Source organism: Dromiciops gliroides, chromosome 1 (assembly GCF_019393635.1).
Source record: "Dromiciops gliroides isolate mDroGli1 chromosome 1, mDroGli1.pri, whole genome shotgun sequence".
In the NCBI taxonomy this organism is placed as follows: Eukaryota; Metazoa; Chordata; class Mammalia; order Microbiotheria; family Microbiotheriidae; genus Dromiciops; species Dromiciops gliroides.
The window spans coordinates 487,403,971-487,426,364 of NC_057861.1; the positions used below are offsets into that span (position 1 = coordinate 487,403,971).

A 22,394-nucleotide genomic window follows, 5' to 3' on the forward strand; every position below is an offset into this window, starting at 1 on the left:
CTTAGTTTACAAGGCAGCAGTTTACCTTGTGAGTGCCCTTAAAAAAAACCTGTAAAGGTCATGTCAGACTGTTTTCTATCTTGCAACAAAAACCCATCTTTGAACCTTTGATCATGTGCTCTTATACATGGAATGGACTCTTCCCCCTCCCCTTATCTCTACTGTTGATGTTATTCCCTCCTTCCCCACTCTCTTCATCCTTCCTTCTCCCTTTCCTTTCCTTTCCTCCCTCCCTCCTTCCTTCCTTGCAACCGGGTTCAGGTGCCATCTCCGTGATGTTTCACCCTACCAGCTGAAAGCGATTTCTCTCTCCCTGAATGCATGGGATGAGAGCTCATCCACTGGCCTCCTTCTTTGCAGTCCTCAGACCCTCCTCCCTTGTAGTAAAGGGTTATTTCTGAACAGGTCTTGAGGCCCAGGACAGTTATCCCTAGTGCCCAGCCTGGCAGAAAGTAGGCATGCAGTCAGTTGGATTGAACTGATTTTATTTTATTATTTTTTTGCAATTATGTAAAACATTACCATATTAGTCATGTTGTACAAGAAAACTTGAATAAAAGAAAAAAATAAAAGTGAAAAATAGCATGCTTCAGTCTAGGTTCCACCAAAATCAGTTCTTTCTTTGGAGGTGGAGAGTATGTTATTTGAACTGATTTTAAAAGATAAAAAAAGGCTTAGGAGCGGGCACCAATCCCCTCAACCACTGACGCTAGGGTCCTTATGCTACAGTATGAAATTTTAATCGAGAAACCCACATACACACCTGCAGCATCCAGGAGTTCTTTGTCTACTTTGTCACTCAAAAGGCAGAGAACGCCCTGTGCTCCAGCCACTCCCTTCAGCAGTTCCTTTCTGGGTACGGGCTCATCTGAGTCCCACTGTTCTATTTTAGAACTGAAAGAAGAAAGGAGAATTAATGCATATCCCATGTGGCCATACAGGCTTCGGAAAACACCAAGCACTAGTAAGAACAGCTCACATTTACAAGGTTTGCAAAGCATCTGGGAAACTCTCTCTTTCTGGATTCTCATAGCTCTGTGACAGAGGTGCTATTATTATTATTCCCATTTTTACAGATGAGTAAACTGAACCTCAGATCGGTTAAGTGACTTGGATTTAAGATGTTGTTCAATCCTGTCCCACTCTGTGACCTCATGGAAACTGTCCTTGGGGTTTTCTTGGCAAGGATACATAGAGGAGTGGTTTACTATTTTCTTAGTATGTTCCTGTTTTACAGATGAGGAACTGAGGCAAACAGGGGTTAAGAGACTGGATTTGAACTTTGATCTCTCTGACTGCAGACTTGGCACTCTATCTACTGTACCACATAGTTGCTCCAGAAGGGTCTTAGATGTAGTCTAAAGTGCCTCGGTGGATAGACTGCCCAGCCTGGAGTTCAAATCCAACCTCAGACACTTACTAGCTGTGTGACCCCTGGGCAAGTCATTTAACTTCTGTTTGCCTCAGTTTCCTCATATTCCTGTAAAATGGGGACAATAATAGCACCTATTGAGGGGCAGCTAGGTGGCACAATGGACAAAGCACTGGCCCTGGATTCGGGAGGACCTGAGTTCAAATCTGACCTCAGATACTTGACACTAGCTGTGTGACGCTGGGCAAGTCACTTAACCCTCATTGCCCCATCAAGAAAAAAAATTGCACCTATCTCTAATGATTACTGTAAGGATCAATGAGATAAAACTTGTAAAGTGCTTAATTAGCAAAGTGACTGGCAGATAGTAGGTGCTTAATAAATGTTGATTGATTTTAAAATGGGGATAATAATAGCACCTCTCTCCCAGGGTTCTTGTGAGAAATAAAGATTTGTAAAGTGCTTAGCACGGTGCCTGGCACATAGTAGGTGCTATAAAAATGTTGCTTATTATTTTTATGTAATTAAACTTTTTCCCTCTCTTATTTCTTATATAAAGACGTTAACAGGGGCAGCTAGATGTCGCAGTGGATACAGCACCAGCCCTGTAGTCAGGAGTACCTGAGTTCAAATCCGACCTCAGAAACTTAACACTTACTAGCTGTGTGACCCTGGGCAAGTCACTTAACCCCCACTGCCTCACTAAAAAAAAAAAAAAAGTAGTTAACACCTAGAGAGATTAAGTGACTTAGAAGCAAGATTTGAATGCGATCTCTCTGTCTCTAGATCCAGTTGTATCCACTACGTTATACTCCATTCTAGTAAAACCAAACCTCTTGTGGGGTGACTAAATGTTCATGGTATATGAACTGTTAAGGGCTAAAATTCTAGCTAAACTGTCTAAAATATCTAATGAGTGGTCGCCAATAAATTATAAGCTTTAGCAAGAGTTAGACTTTTAAGCATTTATTAAGGAAAACAAGAATTTGGTAAAGAGAGAGAGAAAAAGGCCTAGATTCCTATCTATTAAAGGGAGAACACATTTCCAGCTCCCTTCTCCGCCAGCGTCCTCAGGAAAGAGCCCCAGACTGAGCGCCAGTCTCTTCCTTCCTCCTCCCACTCGTCCGCGTCACTTCCTGATGCCTGGTCTTGCCCTCAAAGACCTTCGCTTCATGGGCAGAACTCTTCTACAGTAAGTATCCAGCAGGTGGCGTTATTCCAATCGTTACAGAACATAATGGAATCTCAAGGTGCCAGTTGTGCCAGTTATGATGAAGCAGCATGGGAAGACTTACATGAACTGATGCAGAGCAAAGTAAGCAGAGCCAAGAAAACTATGCACCACAAAACATGGAAAAAAATGCTGCAAGATAACAAAGACATAAGATGATATGAAAAGACAACTCCTCTAACCCCTTTGTAGAGGTGGAGAGGGGATTCACAGGTATGGAACATTACATCTATTTAAAATTTTTTCAATGTGTGAAAAATACATTAGTTTCTTCATCTGCAAAATGGGAAAAATAATTGTACCTACTTCCCAGAGTTATGTGGATAAAATGAGATATTGGTAAAGGCTTTGCAAACTGTAAAGTGTCATATACTTTCTAGTTATTATTATTGATCAGTTTTACTTAAGGTTTTTTTTTCCTCCTCGTAAAATTTTTTTGTTGTATGGTATAGTTCTAGAGGAGGGGGAATGATACCGGGGAAATTTTGGACCATGTAACAACAGAAGATACAAATAAAAATATTTTTAAAAAATCTCAATTGGGTATGTGATCAATTCAATGAGCATTTATTCATTACCTACTGCAAGGTAAAATACTGAAATAAGTATTGGGCATAAGTAGTCCAAGTGAAAAATTTCAGGGGGTTCTTAAAATAAGTATTGTAATTGAAAGCATAGCTATTAATAATGTACATATCAAAAGCAATATTTAGCATTTATGGACCCAATTTTAATCTAAGCCTCAGTTTCTAATCTGGGAAATGGGGACAGTAATCTTTACAATCCATCTTTTGTGAGGAAAAATGCTTTGCCAACCATTGAGTTCCACATCTGAGAATCAGAGTCATCAGAGTCCCGTCCCGGCCCCCCCCCCCCCTCCCCCTGTGAGAAAGACATTGTGAGAAGTAGGGCAGCACCACCCTGAGGAAAAAGCATGTGACTAGCATCTGGAACAGTTCTATTGGTAGAACTGTTACATCTATTCATAGAACCGCTTATAAGTCACGTCAATCAATGCTACCAGCCAATTAGCTTGGAGCTGTGAGTGGGGACCGCGCCTGGGAGGCCCGAAGGGAGCTTCTGCTCCGGGAGTGCGGGGGATCATTCTTTTCTGTTGGAGGTCGAGGTAGGAGCAGCAGGTTCAGGGAGCCAGGGTCTTTCCTTCTGAACTCCACTGGTTCTCTTTACTAACCCCCATTATACTTTAATAAATGCTTAATGCCCCAAAGACTGGTGATTTAAGGCTACCACTCATTATGATGACATGGCCTAAGCATCTGAAAGGGAGTCTTGAGTATCTATATGACAAATAGCACACAACACTGGAAAGAACACCAGGTTTAGCATTAGAAAAGATGTGGTTTGAATTTTGCTTCTTACATTTATGGCTAAGTCTCCGTGGGCAAAACACTTAAGTTTTTTAATGCTCAATGTCCTCACCTATAAAGTGAGAATAACTGGAAGACCTCTCTCATGGAATTTTTCCTAACTATAAGCCTGGAACTCTATCCACTGTGCCATGTAGCTCGTACCAAATCAGAGCTGGCATCAAATGCACACATATGTCATATACACGTGTATGCATATGTGTATATGACAATATGTATGTGTGTGAATATAAATATATACATGTATATATTTGATACAGGCCTGATTTCATGAGTGTAAAGAGCTCCTCATGAGAATTTCCTCTCCTAATGTATACCAACACATTCTCTGCAATATTTAGTCTTCAAGCCCACTGCCCAGGGTCACACAGTTAGTAAGTATCTGAGGATGGATTTGAACTCAGGTCCTCCTGATTCTAGGGCCATTGTGTGTGTGAGTATGAGTACACATTCACACACATAGTACTCTACATAATAACACAGACACAATTGCAGCCATAGATAAACATAAGCTGATGAATCAGTGAGGTGGGAAAACAGATAAGTGTGAATGAGATGATACCAAAAATGTACCTGGGCTTCCTGGTAATAACAGTAATAATTCTCTGTAAATGTAAGAGCAAACATTCTTTTAGGTTTGGTGATGGGGTCCAAATACTTTACTAGGGCATACAAAATTATTTGGGCAGCCGGGTGGCACAATGAATAGAGTGCTGGGTACTGAGTCAGTAAGATACAAGTTCAAATCTGGCCTCAGACACTTATCAGTGTGACCTTGGGAAAGTCACTTCACCCTGTTTGCCTCAGTTTCCTCATCTGTAAAATGAACTGGAGAAGGAAATGACAAATCATTCCAGTGATTTTCCCAGAAAACTCCAAATGGGGGTTTCATGGAGAGTCAAACACGACTGAACAAAACAATATTCTGAATCCAGAGTATAGTTAGCATTTTATTTAACTCAACAGGAACCATTCAGACTAGAAACAACATTATGTTTTTTGTTTTGTTTTGTTTTAGTGAGGCAACTGGGGTTAAGTGACTTGCTCATGGTCACACAGCTAATAAGTGTTAAGTGTCTGAGGCAGGATTTGAACCCAGGTACTCCTGACTCCAGGGCTGGTACTCCACCCATTGCGCCACCCAGCTGCCCCACATTATGATCTTTTTTAAGGGTCAAGGAACCATGGAAAATGCCGTTCTATCACGCAGAATTTTGTCTAGCTTCTAAACTATTATTTAGGTAACCCTTTCAGGACAACAAAACAAAATAACCTCCCTTAATAATCAAGCCCTCTGCATTATTAAATGACAGCCACTTAAAGGGTTCACTGGGAACAGGGCACAATTTTGAGGTTGGGCAGGAGGACCACGAACCCATATGCGGGGATGCCGCACCTACCTGGTCACTGGCTTGTACTTAGCTCCAATGTGAGGGTTTGAGGCGAGGCAGAGCAGCAAGTCGTGTTTTCTGCTGTCTAGCAACTTCCTGAAGACCCCAAACTTGCCTGTTTCCAACTCCTATCTGTTATTAGTATATACTGTATATATTACATATTACTAGTATTATGTTATAATATAGATTATACTGGAAAGAATCCTCTATCAGACTTCTGGGGGTGTGGAAGATAATTGTGGGAGGCTCAGAAGAGGGGTCTTCAGCTGCATAAGGAGGAGGAATCTGTAAAGGTGACTACAAAGAAATCATCCAGATCAGAACCATGAGTAATTATGATTATTATATATAAATCACAAGTAGGGCATCTCCCCATCGTTTTACGGATGAGGACACTGAGCTACAAAGATTAAGTGACTTGGCTAGGTTTATTCAGCCAGTGTCTAAGGCAGGATTTGAACTCGGGTCTTTCTCACTCCAAGTCAGGTGCTCTATCCCCTCTGCAACACTACCCCTTTAATTTGTAGGGATTTGGACTTGTGAAGGGCAGAGATTGAAACATTTTGGAAAAATAGAGGGAAATTTGAAGGAGGGCAATCTCTCAGTCCACATTCTAAGTTTCAATTTCTGTGAGAGATGGGAATCAGATTTGTATTCTAGGACTGTCATATTATGTGACTTCAAGCAAGGTACTCTATCAAGACTGGATGATCTCTAAGATTCTCACTTTCCCTCTGGTGCAGCTAAAGAGGTACCCCCCCTCCCCAAGATATCTTGGCACAGTGCAGGAGACTTTCTGCAAGCCTCAAAATGATTCCTCCTTGCTCTTTCCAGGGATGTAAAGGCCTATGGCAATTGGGTTACCCAAGCCTAGAAACAGTCAGGAAGAGAGGTCCAGGTCACTGGCTTACCAGCATTTTGGGCAGGAGAAGATTTAAATCTCCATAAGTGGGCCAACTATTGCTAAAAACCTAAAGTCTAAAGCAGATCTCCTTAATGTCCCTCTCAAGTCAGAGACTCCTTTTAATGATGAATAGACAAAAAAAAAAACCCAAACCACATATTAGGTGCTTATCATATATCAAGCACTATGCTAAGTCCTGGGGATACAAATATAAAAGCAAGATGATCCTTGCCCTCATGAAACTTCCGTTCCAGTAAGACCACACATCCACTGGAGTGCTGGCCAGGGAAGGGAGGTTTGGTTTCGAGTTACAGGAATGGTGGGTGTCTAAGGGAACAGGGGGGTCAGTTGCTCCTTCCTGGGAAGAGAAGCAACTCTAATATTGATGTAATTAGAGCTCTGACAGCCAGGAGCAGAAAGCGGAGGGTCAGGGAGGCAGAGAGAGCAGGGTGTAGGGGGTCTGGAGCCTGGAGCCGGCTGGGCTCAAGAAAACGGCCTTGAGGTGGGACTGCCAAAGAAAGTAGTCCTCTATGGTCTGTCTGATCTCTAGGGGTCCTAGATGGGACAGCAGCAGAGATGCTGAGATGCAGAGTCCACTTCAGGATGATCTGAACTGATGTCTGCGGTCTGGCTGGCTGGTTCATACTTTGTAAGCTGCGGAGTGCTTTATTTATTTATTTTTTTTGCAGGGCAATGGGGGTTAAGTGACTTGCCCAGGGTCACACAGCTAGTAAGTGTCAAGTGTCTGAGGCCAGATTTGAACTCTGGTACTCCTGAATCCAGGGCCGGTGCTTTATCCACTGCGCCACCTAGCTGCCCCTGCGGAGTGCTTTATAAAGGTAAATTACAGCTGTCCTTCCCACATCAGGAGAGTTAGGGGCACCGTGTCAATCTGGAGAATACATGGAAAATTTTTTGGCCCTCCCTTCTTACCAGAGAAGTCTGGATTTTTTCTTTTTCTTTTATAGTACCTTACTGTAACATTTGGGTTAAGTATTTGGTCATAGGCTCTGTATCACCTGCTGGCCTTCTCATGTTGTCTGCGGCTTCCACAAAACTCCCCCCCAAATTCTCATTTGATTTCTTATGCTGACCCACAATATAGAAAAACCTTGATGGGGAAAATAGCAAGGTAGAAGGGATAACTATTATTTTTTTATGTTAAGTCTGGTCCTTTGCCATCATTCTTGAGTCTCATGCAGTAGACTCTTTGGGTAATGTGAGTTGCAGCAAATTTGATTCACTAGTGTTTTTCACCTTGGAGTGATAGAAATTCACCTTTATCATATGGATTTTCACGGTATTAAATCTGAAACCCCAAATACCTTTTATTTTGTCTTTTAAATGAAATGAGTTCTTTTTGTTATCCTATACCTCCAAAGCACCTCTTTCTTACAAAAATCATAAACATTTTTATTGGTTATTCCTCTTGATATTAGTCTGAATATATTCAATATATTTTATATGAATCATTTATATTTAAACATAAATCTATTTCACTGAACTGAGACCTCATTGAAAATAAACATAGATATTTTCCTTTTTGGAGTCAAAGTCTGAATCTTTGAAGCCAGATTTTTAATGACAAAGTCCAGCATTTTAGTCACAGCTTCTGGGAGCAAAGGGGGGCGGCGGCAATAAGGGACTGGGAAAGGAAAAAGCATTTATTAAGGGCCTACTATATGCCAGATTCTATACAAATATCTCATTTGATATATATATAATATTATATTAAAATGTGTTTACTCTAAACATTTAAAATGTATTTAGTTCAATGATTTATTCATTTCTATCACCACTGCTCTCTTTAGCTTCATGACTTTCCGGCATGGTCTTCTTATTTATTTATTTTGATAAGAATTTTATTCTAGTCAGACTGGGGGAGTTGGGTACAGCTTGTATTGGGGCCAATAACCAATTGAGGTTATGTATCAGATGGGAAAAATAAAGTCACCGAATGTCTACACATTAGGTCATGTTTAAGCACTTTAAGGCTTGCAAACTGTTTAATGTTTAAACATATTAAAGCTTCACAACCTTATGAGGTAAGTAGTGAAATATTACCTATAACAAGGAATGATGAACAGAACTGTGCAAACTAGATCCTAACTTTTCCAAAGGAAGATCATGAAAAAACCAGTTGGCCTTACTGACCACTTACTGTCCTTCACCGTGTTTTCTTTTTGTGACCTCCACAAGTAAAATATTAACAGATTTTTATCTCGTGTCATTGATTTCAGAGTAGGACATGAGGGGAGGGTAACCTCAAAAGAATAAAATCAACTTTATTTTTTGCCTTTTTATAAAGGGGACATTGGGCACCTGGGTGGTGCAGTGGATAGAGTTCTGCCTCAGGCACTTACTAGCTCTGTGGCTCTGGGTAAGTCACTTAACCTTATTTGCCTCAGTTTCCCCATTTGTAAATTGAGCTGGAGAAAGATATGGCAAACCACTCCAGTACCTTTGCCAAGAAAACCCCAACAGGCATGACTGAAACAACTCAACAAAAACAAACAACATTTAAGAAGATGATAGCAAGTTGTAGTCTCAGACCTACAATGTTAATCTGGCACTTTGGCCACAAGGAAACCTGAATAAAGGAGATCAACAGGGACATAAATTACCAGAAAAGAAAGGGTGGGACAGTCACTTATATACCCTGGGCCTCCAGTCCAGGAGGCAGGTGCCGGAAGAGAAAAGGAAGAAGAGGAGGAGATGATCATGGCTCCAATGGAAGAAGCTATAACAATAATAACAACAAAAACAATAGCATTTAAAGTTCCCAGAGTCCTTTGCATAGCTCATTTGATCCTCACAATAACCCAGGGAGCTAGCTGGTACCAGAACCATGAAAAAGGCCCAGCAAATATACTCTGAGTGGGTGACCCAATAAAGGGGCTGGTCTGAAGGGGTTTTTGTAAAGAACCTCAACCATGGTTGAAGAAAAACATGCACATTTCTCCTTCCACAGTCCTTTTCAAGATGAAGAAAAATCTACAACTAAAAAGATTTTCAAAATGCACCCAAAGAACAAGAAATAACAAGGCCAGATTGTGTAAACCAGTTAAAAGGGAATTTAGCAGAAATCCTAAGATTCCCAGTTATCCTGCCTTGAGGCCTTATTTCAACTAGGATCAGCAAAATAACCTAACTGACCTTTAGATTTGTAGGTCTTACAAAAACTTAAATACAAAATGAGAAAAGAAAAAAAAAGTTTCCAAGTACACAGCAGGACACAGGAGAGGATTCAATATAAAACAATGAACTTCCATTTCATGAAATCCTATATAATAAATATTACTGTTTTCAAATTTGCCCAGCTTTTCTTTGCTTCCTTGTTGATTTATTTTGTTCTCTGCTGTGTACTTTTATTTCCCCCCTCCTTCCAAGGAGGGCAAAATTAAGCATATAGATGTATGTGTGTGTGTTTGTGTATATAGACACACACATATATGCCTGTGTATAGATATCTCTCTGTATACACATACAGAGATATCTATACACAGGCATATATATCTGTATACCCTATACACACATATGTAAGACCTCACTATACTTATTTCCACTCATCATCTGTTTCTCTGAAGGTGGATAGTATCTTCCTTCACAAGTGTAAGTCAACCAGCTCATGACTTCCTACACCACAACCCAATCACATTCTTTTTTTTTTTTTTTCCAGTTTCCCAAGTTTTATTGCAATGCTGTGGGTGATGACAGGGAAAGAACCAGAATAGTGGATAGGCATCTCTCCAATCCAATTACATTCTGAGAGATTGTCCATGAAAGGGTTTTTTTTTTTGTTTGTTTTGTTGATGAGGCAATTGGGGTTAAGTGACTTGCCCAGAGTCACACAGCTAGTAAGTGTCAAGTGTCTGAGGCCCGATTTGAAATCAGGTACTCCTGACTCCAGTGCCAGTGTTTTACCCACTGGGCCACCTAGCTGACCCCCATGAAAAGGTTTTTTTCAATTTTCTGTATTCCTTCTAACCCCTCCATTTTACAGAGGAGGAAACTGAGGCCCAAGGTCAGACAGGCAAACTCAAGAACTTGGTCACTCTGTGACCATCAACAAGTCACTTGATCTCTTGAAGGACCCTGTTTTCCAGTTTGTCAAAGAAAAGAGTTGGCGTGCATGACCTCTAAGGTCCCCTCTAGCCCTGACCTTCTGTGGGTGGGTGATCTTTGGACTGGGATGGCCGCAGATAGTATTTCCTAATGCGTCCCGTACTTTGGCGTCCTGGCAAGAGGATTAGAGCCGGCAGCGGGCTCCTAAGCTCGGAGCTCGGGGCTCGGTGAACATCAGAAGCTACAAGGCCAGGCGTGACAAACCCAAAGGGGTCCAAGGCGGTCCGGGCAAAGAAGCAAGGGCTGCAAATACAGGCGCGGCGGCGAGACCGGGGTGGCGGGCTCTGGGCTCACAAGAGGACACGTGCCTTTCCCTCCCCCACCTCCCGTGCCCGTGGTTTGCCGGGTTTTCCTAAGCTTTCTTCCTCTTCTCCCCCAAACGCCGGGCAATTCTCACACAGGGAGTGGGGAAGTGCGGGCCATTGCACCTGTCCTCCTTCCCCTCCCGGCGAAGGCCGACACTCGGGTCGGGACTTTGTCTCGGCCTGATCCACTGAGCTCCCAGATGGGGGAGGGGCGGGAGTGAGGCGCGGGGCTCGGTCAGGGTGGGCACGCTGAGGACACCCGTGGGCCCCGAGCGGGCAGACAAGCGCACGGGGTGCATGACTTAAGTATGCCCGGGTCGCGGTGGCTCAGGACGGACGAAGGGCGCTCGGGAAGGGGGGAGGGTCCCGTACACTCGTGGGCCAAGGCGGGCACGGGAGGGAGGGGCGCGTTCCCCGGCGCACGAGCTAAGCTCGCGCGTGGGGCCCGGGCTCCCAGGTGCGCGGCCGGCGCGCGCCGGCAGGAGGGCTCCCGGGCGCACCGGCGCCGGCAGCTCCAGGAGAGCCCCAGGTGCACCTCGGGAGGCCCGAGGCTCGCGCGCGCGCGGCGGGGGGTCGGGGTTGGGGCGCCCCTCTTACATTCCGGACCGGGCCAGCAAGGCCTGCCCCTCGGGGGGGATCCTCCGGGTGATGAACACCTTCATCAGTCGCGCAGTTAGCCTCATCTCTCTGCGCCCTGGAGGAAGGCTTAAGAAGTGCGGCCCAGGGGGCGGACGGCGGGGCGGGGTGGACAGCGACGGGGCAACCTCGCAGCCTTTTCCGCGACGCCGCCACGCCCCCGGCCCGGCCCGGGAAGCTCCCCACGCCTCCCGCCTTCCAGCCAACCCTCCCAGGATCCAGGCTCCGCCCCTTCCCCTGCAGTGCGGCGAGGTTCCTGGGCTGACCGCTAGAGCATTTATTAAGCCCCTACTACATACATGCCAGGCACCGCGGATACATATGCAATTAGTCAATCCCTAGTTGCAAAGACTTTTCATTCTAACGGGGAGACAAGGACAAATGTAAATACAAACGAAGTGTAAGAATAGAATAAATATGATACATATAGGAATCAATGAAAGATGGGGCGTTCAGACAGAGTGGAAAGAGGGTTGGTTTTTGGTGCCGGGAAAACATGGCTTGGCGTTCCAACTCTGCTTTGGCTGTGTCATCCTGGACAAGTCGCTGTATCTCGGTAACCTAGGCAACTAAGGGTGGATGTTGCAGGGGAACTGCAGGTGGAATTTTCTTAACCTGCATGCTCTCTCTCTCTTTTTTTTTTTTTTTGGCGGGGCAATGACTTGCCCAGAGTCACACAGCTAGTAAGTCTCAAGTGGCTGAGGTCGAATTTGAACTCAGGGCCTCCTGAATCCAGGGCCGGTGCTTTATCCACTGCACCACCTACCTGCCCCTACGTGCATGTTCCTTATAGCAGCTTTGAAACATGCCTAGAGAGAAGGATGGAAAAGTAAATGTAATTTAAATGTAAAAATGTAAAAAGTTAAAGAAAAACACACACCCACAAACCAAAATAAAATTGTCTAAGGCAGAAGTACCTCTTGCTTCCTTACTCACCAAGTCTCCTCTCACCAGTTAAAACTGTTTACTCAAGACAGGCATTAACTAGGGTCAGTAACTTGAATTCACATGACTTGATCTGTTTCTCTGCTTTTTTTTTTTTTTTGGTGTGTGAATTTGAAGACTAATAAAAATCAAGATTCTCTTTCATTTTGCTCTAGAGCTCCCAGCTGGGACAAAATTCCAACACTTCTGACAGTCTATTTTCTCTCTCTTCTCTCTGTAGACCTTGTCTGTCACTGTCCTCTCTGGCTTTCCATTCCCAGGAGTGAAACACATGCAAATAAATTGCTATGATCTATCATATTTTATCTTAAGCTGACATCCTGTACTAATTAAACATAAATGTAAAAAGAAACTTCAAAGAAAGGACATGCTTTGGATTTGACATTAGTTCTTTCCACAGAGGGGAGAGATGCAGGGGAGGGGTAGGTGACAGGCAAATCACCATCTGGTATCATTTCTCCCTAAGGGAGACCCCCTACACCCTCCTTTCTCTTTTGGTCTCAGACTGATCCACTGGGCTATGGCAGACAGAGGTGGAAATGGTAACTTTGAGTTTGACACCAACCATGCTGTGTCTACACTTGATTCCCTAATTTTCTCCCAAGTCTTTCTCCTCTCTCCTCTGTCTCCTTTTTTCCTCACCCAATGCTTCCTTGTCCCTGTACATCTCATTCTTCAGATAAAGTTCCTCTTTAGTTCATAGATAAGAATATGTCCAAGAATTCCATCTCAACCCATAGACTTTATTCTTAGCACACACACACACACATATGCATACATATATACATAATGTGTATGGACACATGTGAACACACACATTAGCAATGTACACATGTGCGTGCATGTACACACATGTGTATACGTGCACACATCTACACACATCTATATCTGTATCTCTTTGGCAGAGGTGTTTACAAATCACCTATTGTGATTACAAAGAGGAGGGCTTACAAGTTGAAGTGAAGTCACAGTAGCTTGATATATGCTTAGCTTATTAGCAGGCATGTATGGATTTTCACCACATTTTAGTTGCCCGAGTTACTCCTTCCCTTGGGGTATACTTTTTAGTGACTCCCTCAGCTCCTCTCTTCTAGGAGAGTGGTTTTCCTTTTAAACCAAACCACTAATACCTGCCTTAATGCCCAGTCAGGTAGCAACCTAGTCCTGGGCTTCATAAACCTTTTCCACATTCGACCCCTTTTTGTCCCAGAAAATCTTATGCAACTCCAGGTATATGGATATATAAAATAGGTATGCATAGCCTTTTACTGTTGCCAAATTTTTCACAATTCCCACATTCAGTTACTCCACCCCCACAAGACTCACAGTTTAAGAAGCTTTGACGTAGGCATTGTTGCTAATTCACATGTCCAGAGAACCCTCAGTGAGAATTTTTTCTCTGCCCTGGTAAATTGTAAAACATGAATCCATTCTGTTTTAACTCTGAGTGCCCAGCTAGAAATCTTTTTTTTTTTTTTTTTAACGGGGCAATGGGGTTAAGTGACTTGCCCAGGGTCACACAGCTAGTAAGTGTCAAGTGTTTGAGGCCGGATTTGAACTCAGGAACTCCTGAATCCAGGGCCGGTGCTTTATCCACTGCGCCACCTAGCCGCCCCCCAGCTAGAAATCTTGCTCTGGCAGTTATAGCAACCTTAAATCTTCCCCATCAGCTAGGCAGAAGTTTTATATCATGTACTTAGGAAAACAAATAAACTTTTCAATACAAAAGACTTTTAAGAATCAAAGGTTCCCAAGCTTTAGGGAAACACCAGGCTTGGAAGTGGACGGGAAAATCAAAGGTGGTGGTGGTGATGGTGAAGATGGAGATCAGGAGCTATGATTCCCAGTCCAAATGGATTTCATCAACACAAGGCCCACCTCGACATGCCTTATGACATGATTTTTCCATATTATCTTGGTTTGGGAGTCCTTGTGTCCACCCCTCATGGCAGCAATCTTTCCACTCTTTTTTTTTTGGCAGGGCAATAAGGGTTAAGTGACTTAGCCAGGATCACACAGCTAGTGTCTGAGGCTGGATTTGAACTCAGGTACCCCTGCATCCAGGGCCAATGCTTTATCCACTGTGCCACTTAGCTACCCCTCCACTCTTCTTCTTCTTCGTGTGTGAGGCAATTGGGGTTAAGTGACTTGCCCAGGGTCACACAGCTAGTAAGTGTCAAGTGTCTGAGGCCTGATTTGAACTCAGGTCCTCCTGAATCCAAGGCCGGTGCTTTAGCCACTGCACCATCTAGCTGCCCCTCCCTCCACTCTTCTTAACTTAACCAGCTCCTCCTTTCCCCACAAGTCCAGAGGTGGGAGCTTCAGAGTTAAAGTCAGCCCTTTTGCCAAGCCCAAGATCAGGATTGAGGGTGAGGGGAATTGAGGAGAAGGATTCTGGGAGATTTCTGCCTGAACCAGTAGGTATCTATCTCTAGTGTCCTGTTCTCCTTGGGGTGGTTTGCAGGAAGCATGTCCAAGACAGGGCTATATTCTTCCGTAAGGTTAGAAGTTTTGCAGTTTCTTGAAAAAAAACAGCTACCATATGTTTGAAACACACACATATACATATATGTAGATACATACATATATACACATAGATGTACAGTATATATGTATTTCTACATATACATCTCATAAACATAAAAATAAACATCAGTGCTTTGAGCATGGATGATTAACTCAGAGTTCCAGGTAATCATCTTGGGGTGCATTCACAGCAAATATACATTAGCAGTACACACAGCGTGAAGCATCATTTCGCATGCTGCTTCAGTGACTACAGACTTAAATTACACGCAGTACATATTGCACACACATATCAGAGCAATACAGACATATACAGAGAATCCAAGCCAATAAGCATAACAGCAAAGTCATAACAGCATAAGGCGCCCCCCCCCTTCCATCACAGCAAAGCATGAGTAAACAGCAGCATATACACAGACAGCAAAACTTCATGGTTAACAGACAAATGTATCTGCAGGACATGCATGATATTAGCATAGAAGCAGGTAAACACGAACAAAAAATAATAGAACAAGTGTATACAAAACATGCAGCAATTAGCATGTTCATTAATGAAAATTTGCAATTATGCACGAAGCCCAAATTACAAGGTCAAACGTTATCATTATCATCTGGCCATGTGTGTATGAACTCTTCCAGTTGTCTGTCCCATGACATTGTAAGTTAGTCTGGTCACAAGTCAAATAAACCTGAGTTCTCTCATGCCCTGCTGACCTGTCTGTCCCTGTACCTGAACTAGCTGATGGTTATGAGCGTTTCGTTGTCCTCATCAGGACTATAGTTCTGTATTTCAAAACCCATATTTAAAAAAAAAATCAATATTCTTTTTTTCCTGATTGAGAAGCATTTATTTTTTCTCCCTCTTACTTTGCCTCCACCAGAAAAAAAAGGAAAACCCTTGTAATAAATATGCAGAGTCGAGCAAAACAAATTTCCATATTGGTCCTGTCTCCAAATGTGTCTCATTCTATATGTTTAATCCTTCACTTCCCTGTCAGAAGGTGGGTAGCATTCTTCATTTTTTGGTCCTCTGGAATCTTGATCGATCATTGTGTTGATTAAAGTTCTTACATCTTCTTAAGTTATTTATTTCTTATAATGTTAAGTGATAAATGGCTCTCTTTGTTCTGCTTCCTTCACCTTGCATCTGTTCTTATGAATCTTCCCATGCTAAACTTGTTCTTTTTGTTTTTTTAGTGAGGCAATTGGGGTTAAGTGACTTGCCCAGGGTCACACAGCTAGTAAGTGTCAAGTGTCTGAGGCTAAATATGAACTCAGGTCCTCCTGAATCCAGGGCCAGTGCTCTATCCACTGTGCCACCTAGCTGCCCTGCTAAACTTGTTCTTATGGAGGGCTCAGGCTTGCTATCAGTGTTCCTGCCTAGGGGTGTATCTATGTCCTAGGAGTTTCTATGGCTGAAGTTCTAGGCAACAGTTACCTCTGGGTTCAGTCTTCTCTCCTTGTCTGAACTAGCTGTTGGATTAGAGCACGTGGAACCTTTTTAACTTCAAATACCTGTTTCTGAACCTTTGTGTGGTTCAGGCAATCTTTGTACAGTTGGTAGATGGAATACATGTCCTTTTCCCTTTGGTCTTGCTTTAGATTACTGAGAAGGGTGTTGGGGGGTGTTCAGGGAGGACCTACACCTCTGATGTGAGGGCTTGCCCAGCCCTTGTCAGGGCTACTCATCCACCTTTGATGTTCATTTGACCCTCAACTCTCAGCTGTGCCTCCAAGAAGCTGTAGTATGGGCAGTGGCCACACCCACGTAGACCATTTTGGCAGACGGTCTAAACCAGTCTGAGGGCAAGTGAGGAGTCTCAAACCTGTAGGTGAGTCAGAGGGCGTCTGCCCTGAGCATGTGAAAACTTTCCCAGCAGGAATGGGCAGATGAGAACTATTTGTTAGACTGGCCATGAAAATGGCTGAAGTAGACACTGGGAAGGGCTTAGAGCTTGGTCAGGCTCAGACTCCAAAGCCATCCACTGCATCCTGGGTCATGGCCAATTATCCCGAATTTTGTTCTGCAGCTGGACTTCGATGATACAGGAAGAGTCAAACTGATGACTTTGTGCAGCTGTGCCTCACTTAAATCCAGTTCACAAAGGAATCAAGACATCATCCTGTGATGTCACTGGTTCACTTCAAAAACAAAGGACAAGCAGCAACAATAGATTACTGACAGATGAAAGGAATGTCCTCTCTCTGTAGTCTAGAAACACCACAATTGCACAAACACATCAGACTATTCCTGTGTCCAAATAAAGACAAGAAAAGACACAACAACTAGTAGGCAGTTTCCTTTACTTAAGGTCTACTGAACTAAGTGTCCATCAGTATTCACTTGTTCGTTAGGGAGTCCAGCTAATTCTCCTATGGGCAACAAGTAGTTGTGTTAAATTGTGTTTAACATGCCCCTGCCAATCTTTGGGGCTAGTCTGTAAACAGGCAAGTTAAATGTTCTCTCAACAGCCAGTATGGAGTAACTTTTTTTTTTTTTGGCAGAGCAGTGAGGGTTAAGTGACTTGCCCAGGGTCACACAGCTAGTAAGTGTCAAGTGTCTGAGGCTGGATTTGAACTCAGGTCTATGGAGTAACTTTTTGATTGATCTACTAACTTTTTTTTTCCCAGGGCAATGAGGGTTAAATGACTTGCCCAGGGTCACACAGCTAGTAAGTGTCAAATGTCTGAGGTCATATTTGAACTCAGGTCTTCCTGAATCCAGGGCCGGTGCTTTATCCACTGATCTACTAACTTTTGTGTCTCATGAACACCATGGTTTTTCAGCAAAACTCTATGTCTAAATTTGAAGGTCTTGATAACAAAGTTGTTCATTGTACTCTCATTTCTTTCTATTAGAGTTTATCTGAGCTGAAGTTAGATCTAGGGGGTAAGTTTCAGTTTCTTCCTCAGTCAAGGTTGTGAATGTTTGCTGTCTCTCCATCTTCTGAGACTCCAAGGCATAAGTCTATAAGTAGGTGTGGCTCTTGCCCAAATGTCAGCAAATTTGGTATCAGTCCTTTTGGAATTGTATGCATGTATTAGAAATGCCACGGGGCAGCTAAGTGGCGCAGTGGATAAAGTACTGGCCCTGGATTCAGGAGGACCTGAGTTCAAATCCAGAATCAGACACTTGAGGCTTACTAGCTGTGTAACCTGGGCAAGTCACTTAGCCCTCATTGCCCTGCAAAAACCAAAACCCAAACAAAAACAAAAACAAAAAAGCAAAAAACAAAGAGTCTTCCTCTGTTGGAAAGTCCTCCAGAGCCTTTCTAAGCTAAGAGATGGCAACTTATGGAGCAAGTTCTCTTCCAAATTCCTTTTCTTTCTTTCTTTTTCTCAAGTATCTTTTTCCATCCTCTCCAAGACTATGATTCCCTCTCATTTTGGCAACTCTGACTGGGACTCATACTCAGAATCGTTGCCCTAGAATGCTCAGATCTGTCTTTTCTGAGGGACTCACAAGGGTCAAATATTTCAGCCTCCTGGGCATTTATCCTCACCAGTTTCAAGATAATATTCAATATAAATATAGTATAATATTCAATATAAAAAGTTAATATAACTTTGTGGAAAGTTGTAGGTGAAAGTTGCACCTCTCACTGGACAGACAGAGCAGGTTCTGGAACACAGTAAGTAACTCCCCAACTCCAGAAGTAGCTGCCAAACAGTCTGTCTCTCAGGATGATTGTACAGTGACCTATGTTCAGGGAAAGAAATACAAAGAAAAAAGAGGCAGCTAGGGACTTGGGGTCATCTGAGGCAGAACAAGTTGTTGGTTCAGTGAAACAAGGTTCACTGACTCTGCTGGCACGCCATGTGGTGGAAGTCCCAAACTCTACTCTCTCCCTGCCATTCACTTCTACAGTCTTCACTGCTTCTTTAGGTATCACCATATATAGCTTCAGTGTTAAGTGGACTTCTGCACAGCATTTGTATATCCACATTAATCTTCCCTGGGCAGTGGGGGAATGTGTGCTAACTTCATACTTGGTTCCCATCTCTAGCAAGTAGTACTCACATGGCATTCACTGGTCAAAACAGAAATCAATAAATTATTGTTGATCCATTCCATTCTGGTATAGTGTAAGCTCCTCAAAAGCAGGAGCTAGTTTACTTTTGTCACTAAATCCCCAGTGATTAGTGCATAATATGTACTTCATAAATTCTGATTGATTGATTAATTGATTAGATAGCTGGGATAGGACTCAAAAAGGAGGGAGCAGTTATCATTGTTGGGCTGGCTCTTCTCCAAGGACATGCTGTCCTTTGGGTAGGTGTCCCCATACATACCATCTTCTCTTTTCACCTTCCCCCCAAAATTCCAGCATTAATGTTCAATGCCTCTCACAATCATGAGTCAGACTAATTGAACCCTCGGGGGCTCACATGAGTTTAGGAGCATTTGTTTCCATGTTAAGGATTGTAGGACTCATGGTCCTCCTACAAGACTAAAGGTCTTGTGCTTTAGTCTTGTGCTTCTCTGCTTAGAGGACTCAGAGATGGGAATGTTTGCTCCATGTGAAGAGCAGCTTCAGATGGAAGGGGTCAGGAATGTTTAAGTTCCTTAAAGCAGGGACTTTCCCCTCGTTTCTCTTTGTACCTCCAGCACTGAACACATTGCTCGGCACAGAGTAGCTACTTGAAAAGTGGTTGTTGAATGAAGAAATGCCTCCAAATGTATCGATCTTTTGTCTTCTTTTTCTAGGACCCTTATTTCTTTTGGGTACCAATGGATACTACTGGGTTCTACGAGGTCAGCTGACTCTAGTTAAAGCACACAGTCAACTAACATGTCACCTTTTCCAGGCTAACCTTTTAGTGATGAACAGTGTAAGAGACAAGATAGAGGGACTGGATCCAGCATCAGGAAGACATGAGTTCAAATCTGACCTTAGACACTTGTTAGCTATATGTGTTCTTTCTACTAAACCACACCTCTCCCCATTTTTTCCTCCTGAAAATTTGTTTTAGTTTTGTTTTAAGAGTTCATTTAAATTCTCTTCTCTTTTTGTCAAGCATATCATTTGGGATTTTGCCAGCTCTGCAGATTTCCAGCGAGAGTATGTGTTTGGATGGAGGAGAGGGGGATATGGGTAAGGGTGGGTTTCTTTCTACTTCCTCCTTCCTCCTTCCAAGCAGCAGCTATGGTGGTGGCTACATGCAGATAGCAGCAAGAGCATGGACTTGTGAGCCTAAGATTCTATGTCAAGTTCTTTCTGTGTCCTTTCATGAGCACAGGTGACAGCAATATCCTGAGATGGCTGTCCTAAGGGCTTTGTGAGCTTGAAAGGTGTGGGTGCTCAGAGAGAGATGCTTCCTGAAGCTCCTGCCTTCTTAGAGAAGATAACCACCATCAGGAAGATGAGTCATACATATCTGGCTGGCCAGAAGATATGTTGGACCTTGAGAAACTAAGACATGTCTTCATGAGCCATCTGAAATATTTTGGCTTTCAGGACTGGTATTATAGAATGGGATCTTGGTATCTGATGACTTTAAGGATAGAATGATGACCCAAGTGGATATGATGACTTCAATCACATTTACTCTCAAACTGATGCTCTTTGATCGATTCTGTTTAGTAGAAATGCTAAGTCATAAGGACTATACTACTTTAGTTTCATATTTTGGGATTTAAAATTGTAGATAACACAGTCAGAAATATTGATGCCTATAATAATCAATTGTAGATTTCTGTATTCTAGTATTATGCTATATTCTTTTATTATATAATAAAACAAACAAAATTAACTCAGAAGGAGTTTCATGAAGTTTCTAGTGTTGGAGGCTGTTGAGATCAAGGAAACAGCTTGGCACATAATACATTCTTTTTTTTTGGTGAGGCAATTGTGGTTAAGCGACTTGCCCAGGGTCACACAGCTAGTAAGTGTCAAGGGTCTCAGGCCAGATTTGAACTGAGGTCCTCCTGAATCTAGGGCCGGTACTCTATCCACTGCGCCACCTAGCTGCCCCTCAATCACGCATTTATTAAGAATGTATCAGGTGTTTTTCTATTTTGAGGTTTGTCGTCATTGCTCTGATTTTTCTCTTATAACATGACTAAGGCAGAAATATGTTTAATGTTTTTATGTATGTATATGTATTATATATATATATATATATATATATATAAACCTCTATTAGATTACCTGCTGTCTAGGGGAGGGGGGGAGGGAGGGGAGGGAGGGGAGGGAGGGGAGGGAGGGAGAAAATTGGAGAGCTTGTATAAACAAAAGTTAAGAACTATCTTTACATGTAATGGGAAAAAAATAAAATACTTTATTAATTTTAAAAAAAGAAGAATAAATATTACTATACCAAATTACCAGAATCATTAAAAAACTATATGAAAAAAAAAAAGAATGTATCAGGGCAAGGGCAGCTAGGTGGCACAGTGGATAGAGCACCAGCCCTGGAGTCAGGAGGACCTGAATTCAAATCTGGCCTCAGACACTTAACACTTACTAGCTGTGTGACCCTGGGCAAGTCACTTAATCCTCATTGCCTTGAAAACAAACAAACAAACCACAAAACAAAAATAAATGCTTGATTGATTGATTGATGAGGAACTAATTGACAACTCCAAATGTGTGGATCAGTATGCCTGTCTGCTTACACCCCCAGCAACATTACTTATTTCAATTTTTATACTAATCTATGATGCCTTGCACATAGTAAGCACTTAATGTTGATTGGTGGTTTCTCTCTAAACATTCAGTGTTAAAGGAGTCCTTTCATATTGTTCTTTCTTAGGGTCTTCTTTTTTGAAGAGTAGGGGACAAAGTATGATTTAAGGCAAAGCTTCTTAAATTGTGGGTCTTGAGCCCATATGGAATCACATAACTGAATGTGGGGGTCATGAAAATTTGGCAACAGTCAAAGGTTATGTATACCTATTTTATATACCTATATACCTAGGGTCATATAAAAACTTCTCGAGTGAAAAGGGGTCTATAGTGGAAAAAGTTTAATAAGCCCTGATTTAAGTATATCAGGAATCACTTCTCTCTCCCATATCTCTCTAACCATTTGTCAATTATCTGGAATTCTACAATTAGCATAAACTACTTGGCATTTTGAAGGCTTTGCAGTTGAGAGTCCTTCATGAAAATTCAGATGACCTTAGGAGGGATAATATCTTAAGCTAGAGTCAGGACTAGTAACAAGGAAGGTCCACACCTACTTTTGATACAACATGCAAGGGATGGAGGAGACATGTTAGAAGTTACTTTCTAATATCTGCTTGTTTTCAGGGAGCTTAGAGCTCAATAGGAAAGACTCTGAGCACAACATAAAATATTCTTAGCTGGACTGGTAGATCAAAGTATCACCTTTGATCTTTCCAACAACCTACAGAAATAGGCAGGGAATTTGCTATTACTAACATTTTATACTTGAGAACCCTTAGGTAAAGTGACCAAACCAAGGTCTTATAGTAAGTATCAGACACTAGGATTAGTGGGGACTTGAACTCAGATCTTCTTATATCAAATCCAGTTCTTTACAAGAAGAGAAAACAAGCATTTGTAAGTGCTTATAATGTGCCAGGCAGTGTGCTAAAAACT

At 42.5% G+C, this 22,394-nt stretch overlaps 1 protein-coding gene across 1 annotated transcript in view; it reads right to left on the bottom strand.

Annotated features, from left to right (window-relative positions):
• The window catches only part of GRHPR (glyoxylate and hydroxypyruvate reductase), a 33,568-nt gene extending 22,094 nt beyond the window's left edge, over nt 1–11,474 (bottom strand). The window contains exons 1-2 of the mRNA XM_043976665.1: nt 11,317–11,474; nt 764–894 (exon numbers count right to left, since the gene is read on the bottom strand). Coding sequence (XP_043832600.1) covers nt 764–894; nt 11,317–11,402 — 217 coding nt within the window. The 5' untranslated portion in view covers nt 11,403–11,474. The remainder of the gene's footprint in view (nt 1–763; nt 895–11,316) is intronic.
• Between the last annotated feature and the right edge of the window lie 10,920 nt (nt 11,475–22,394).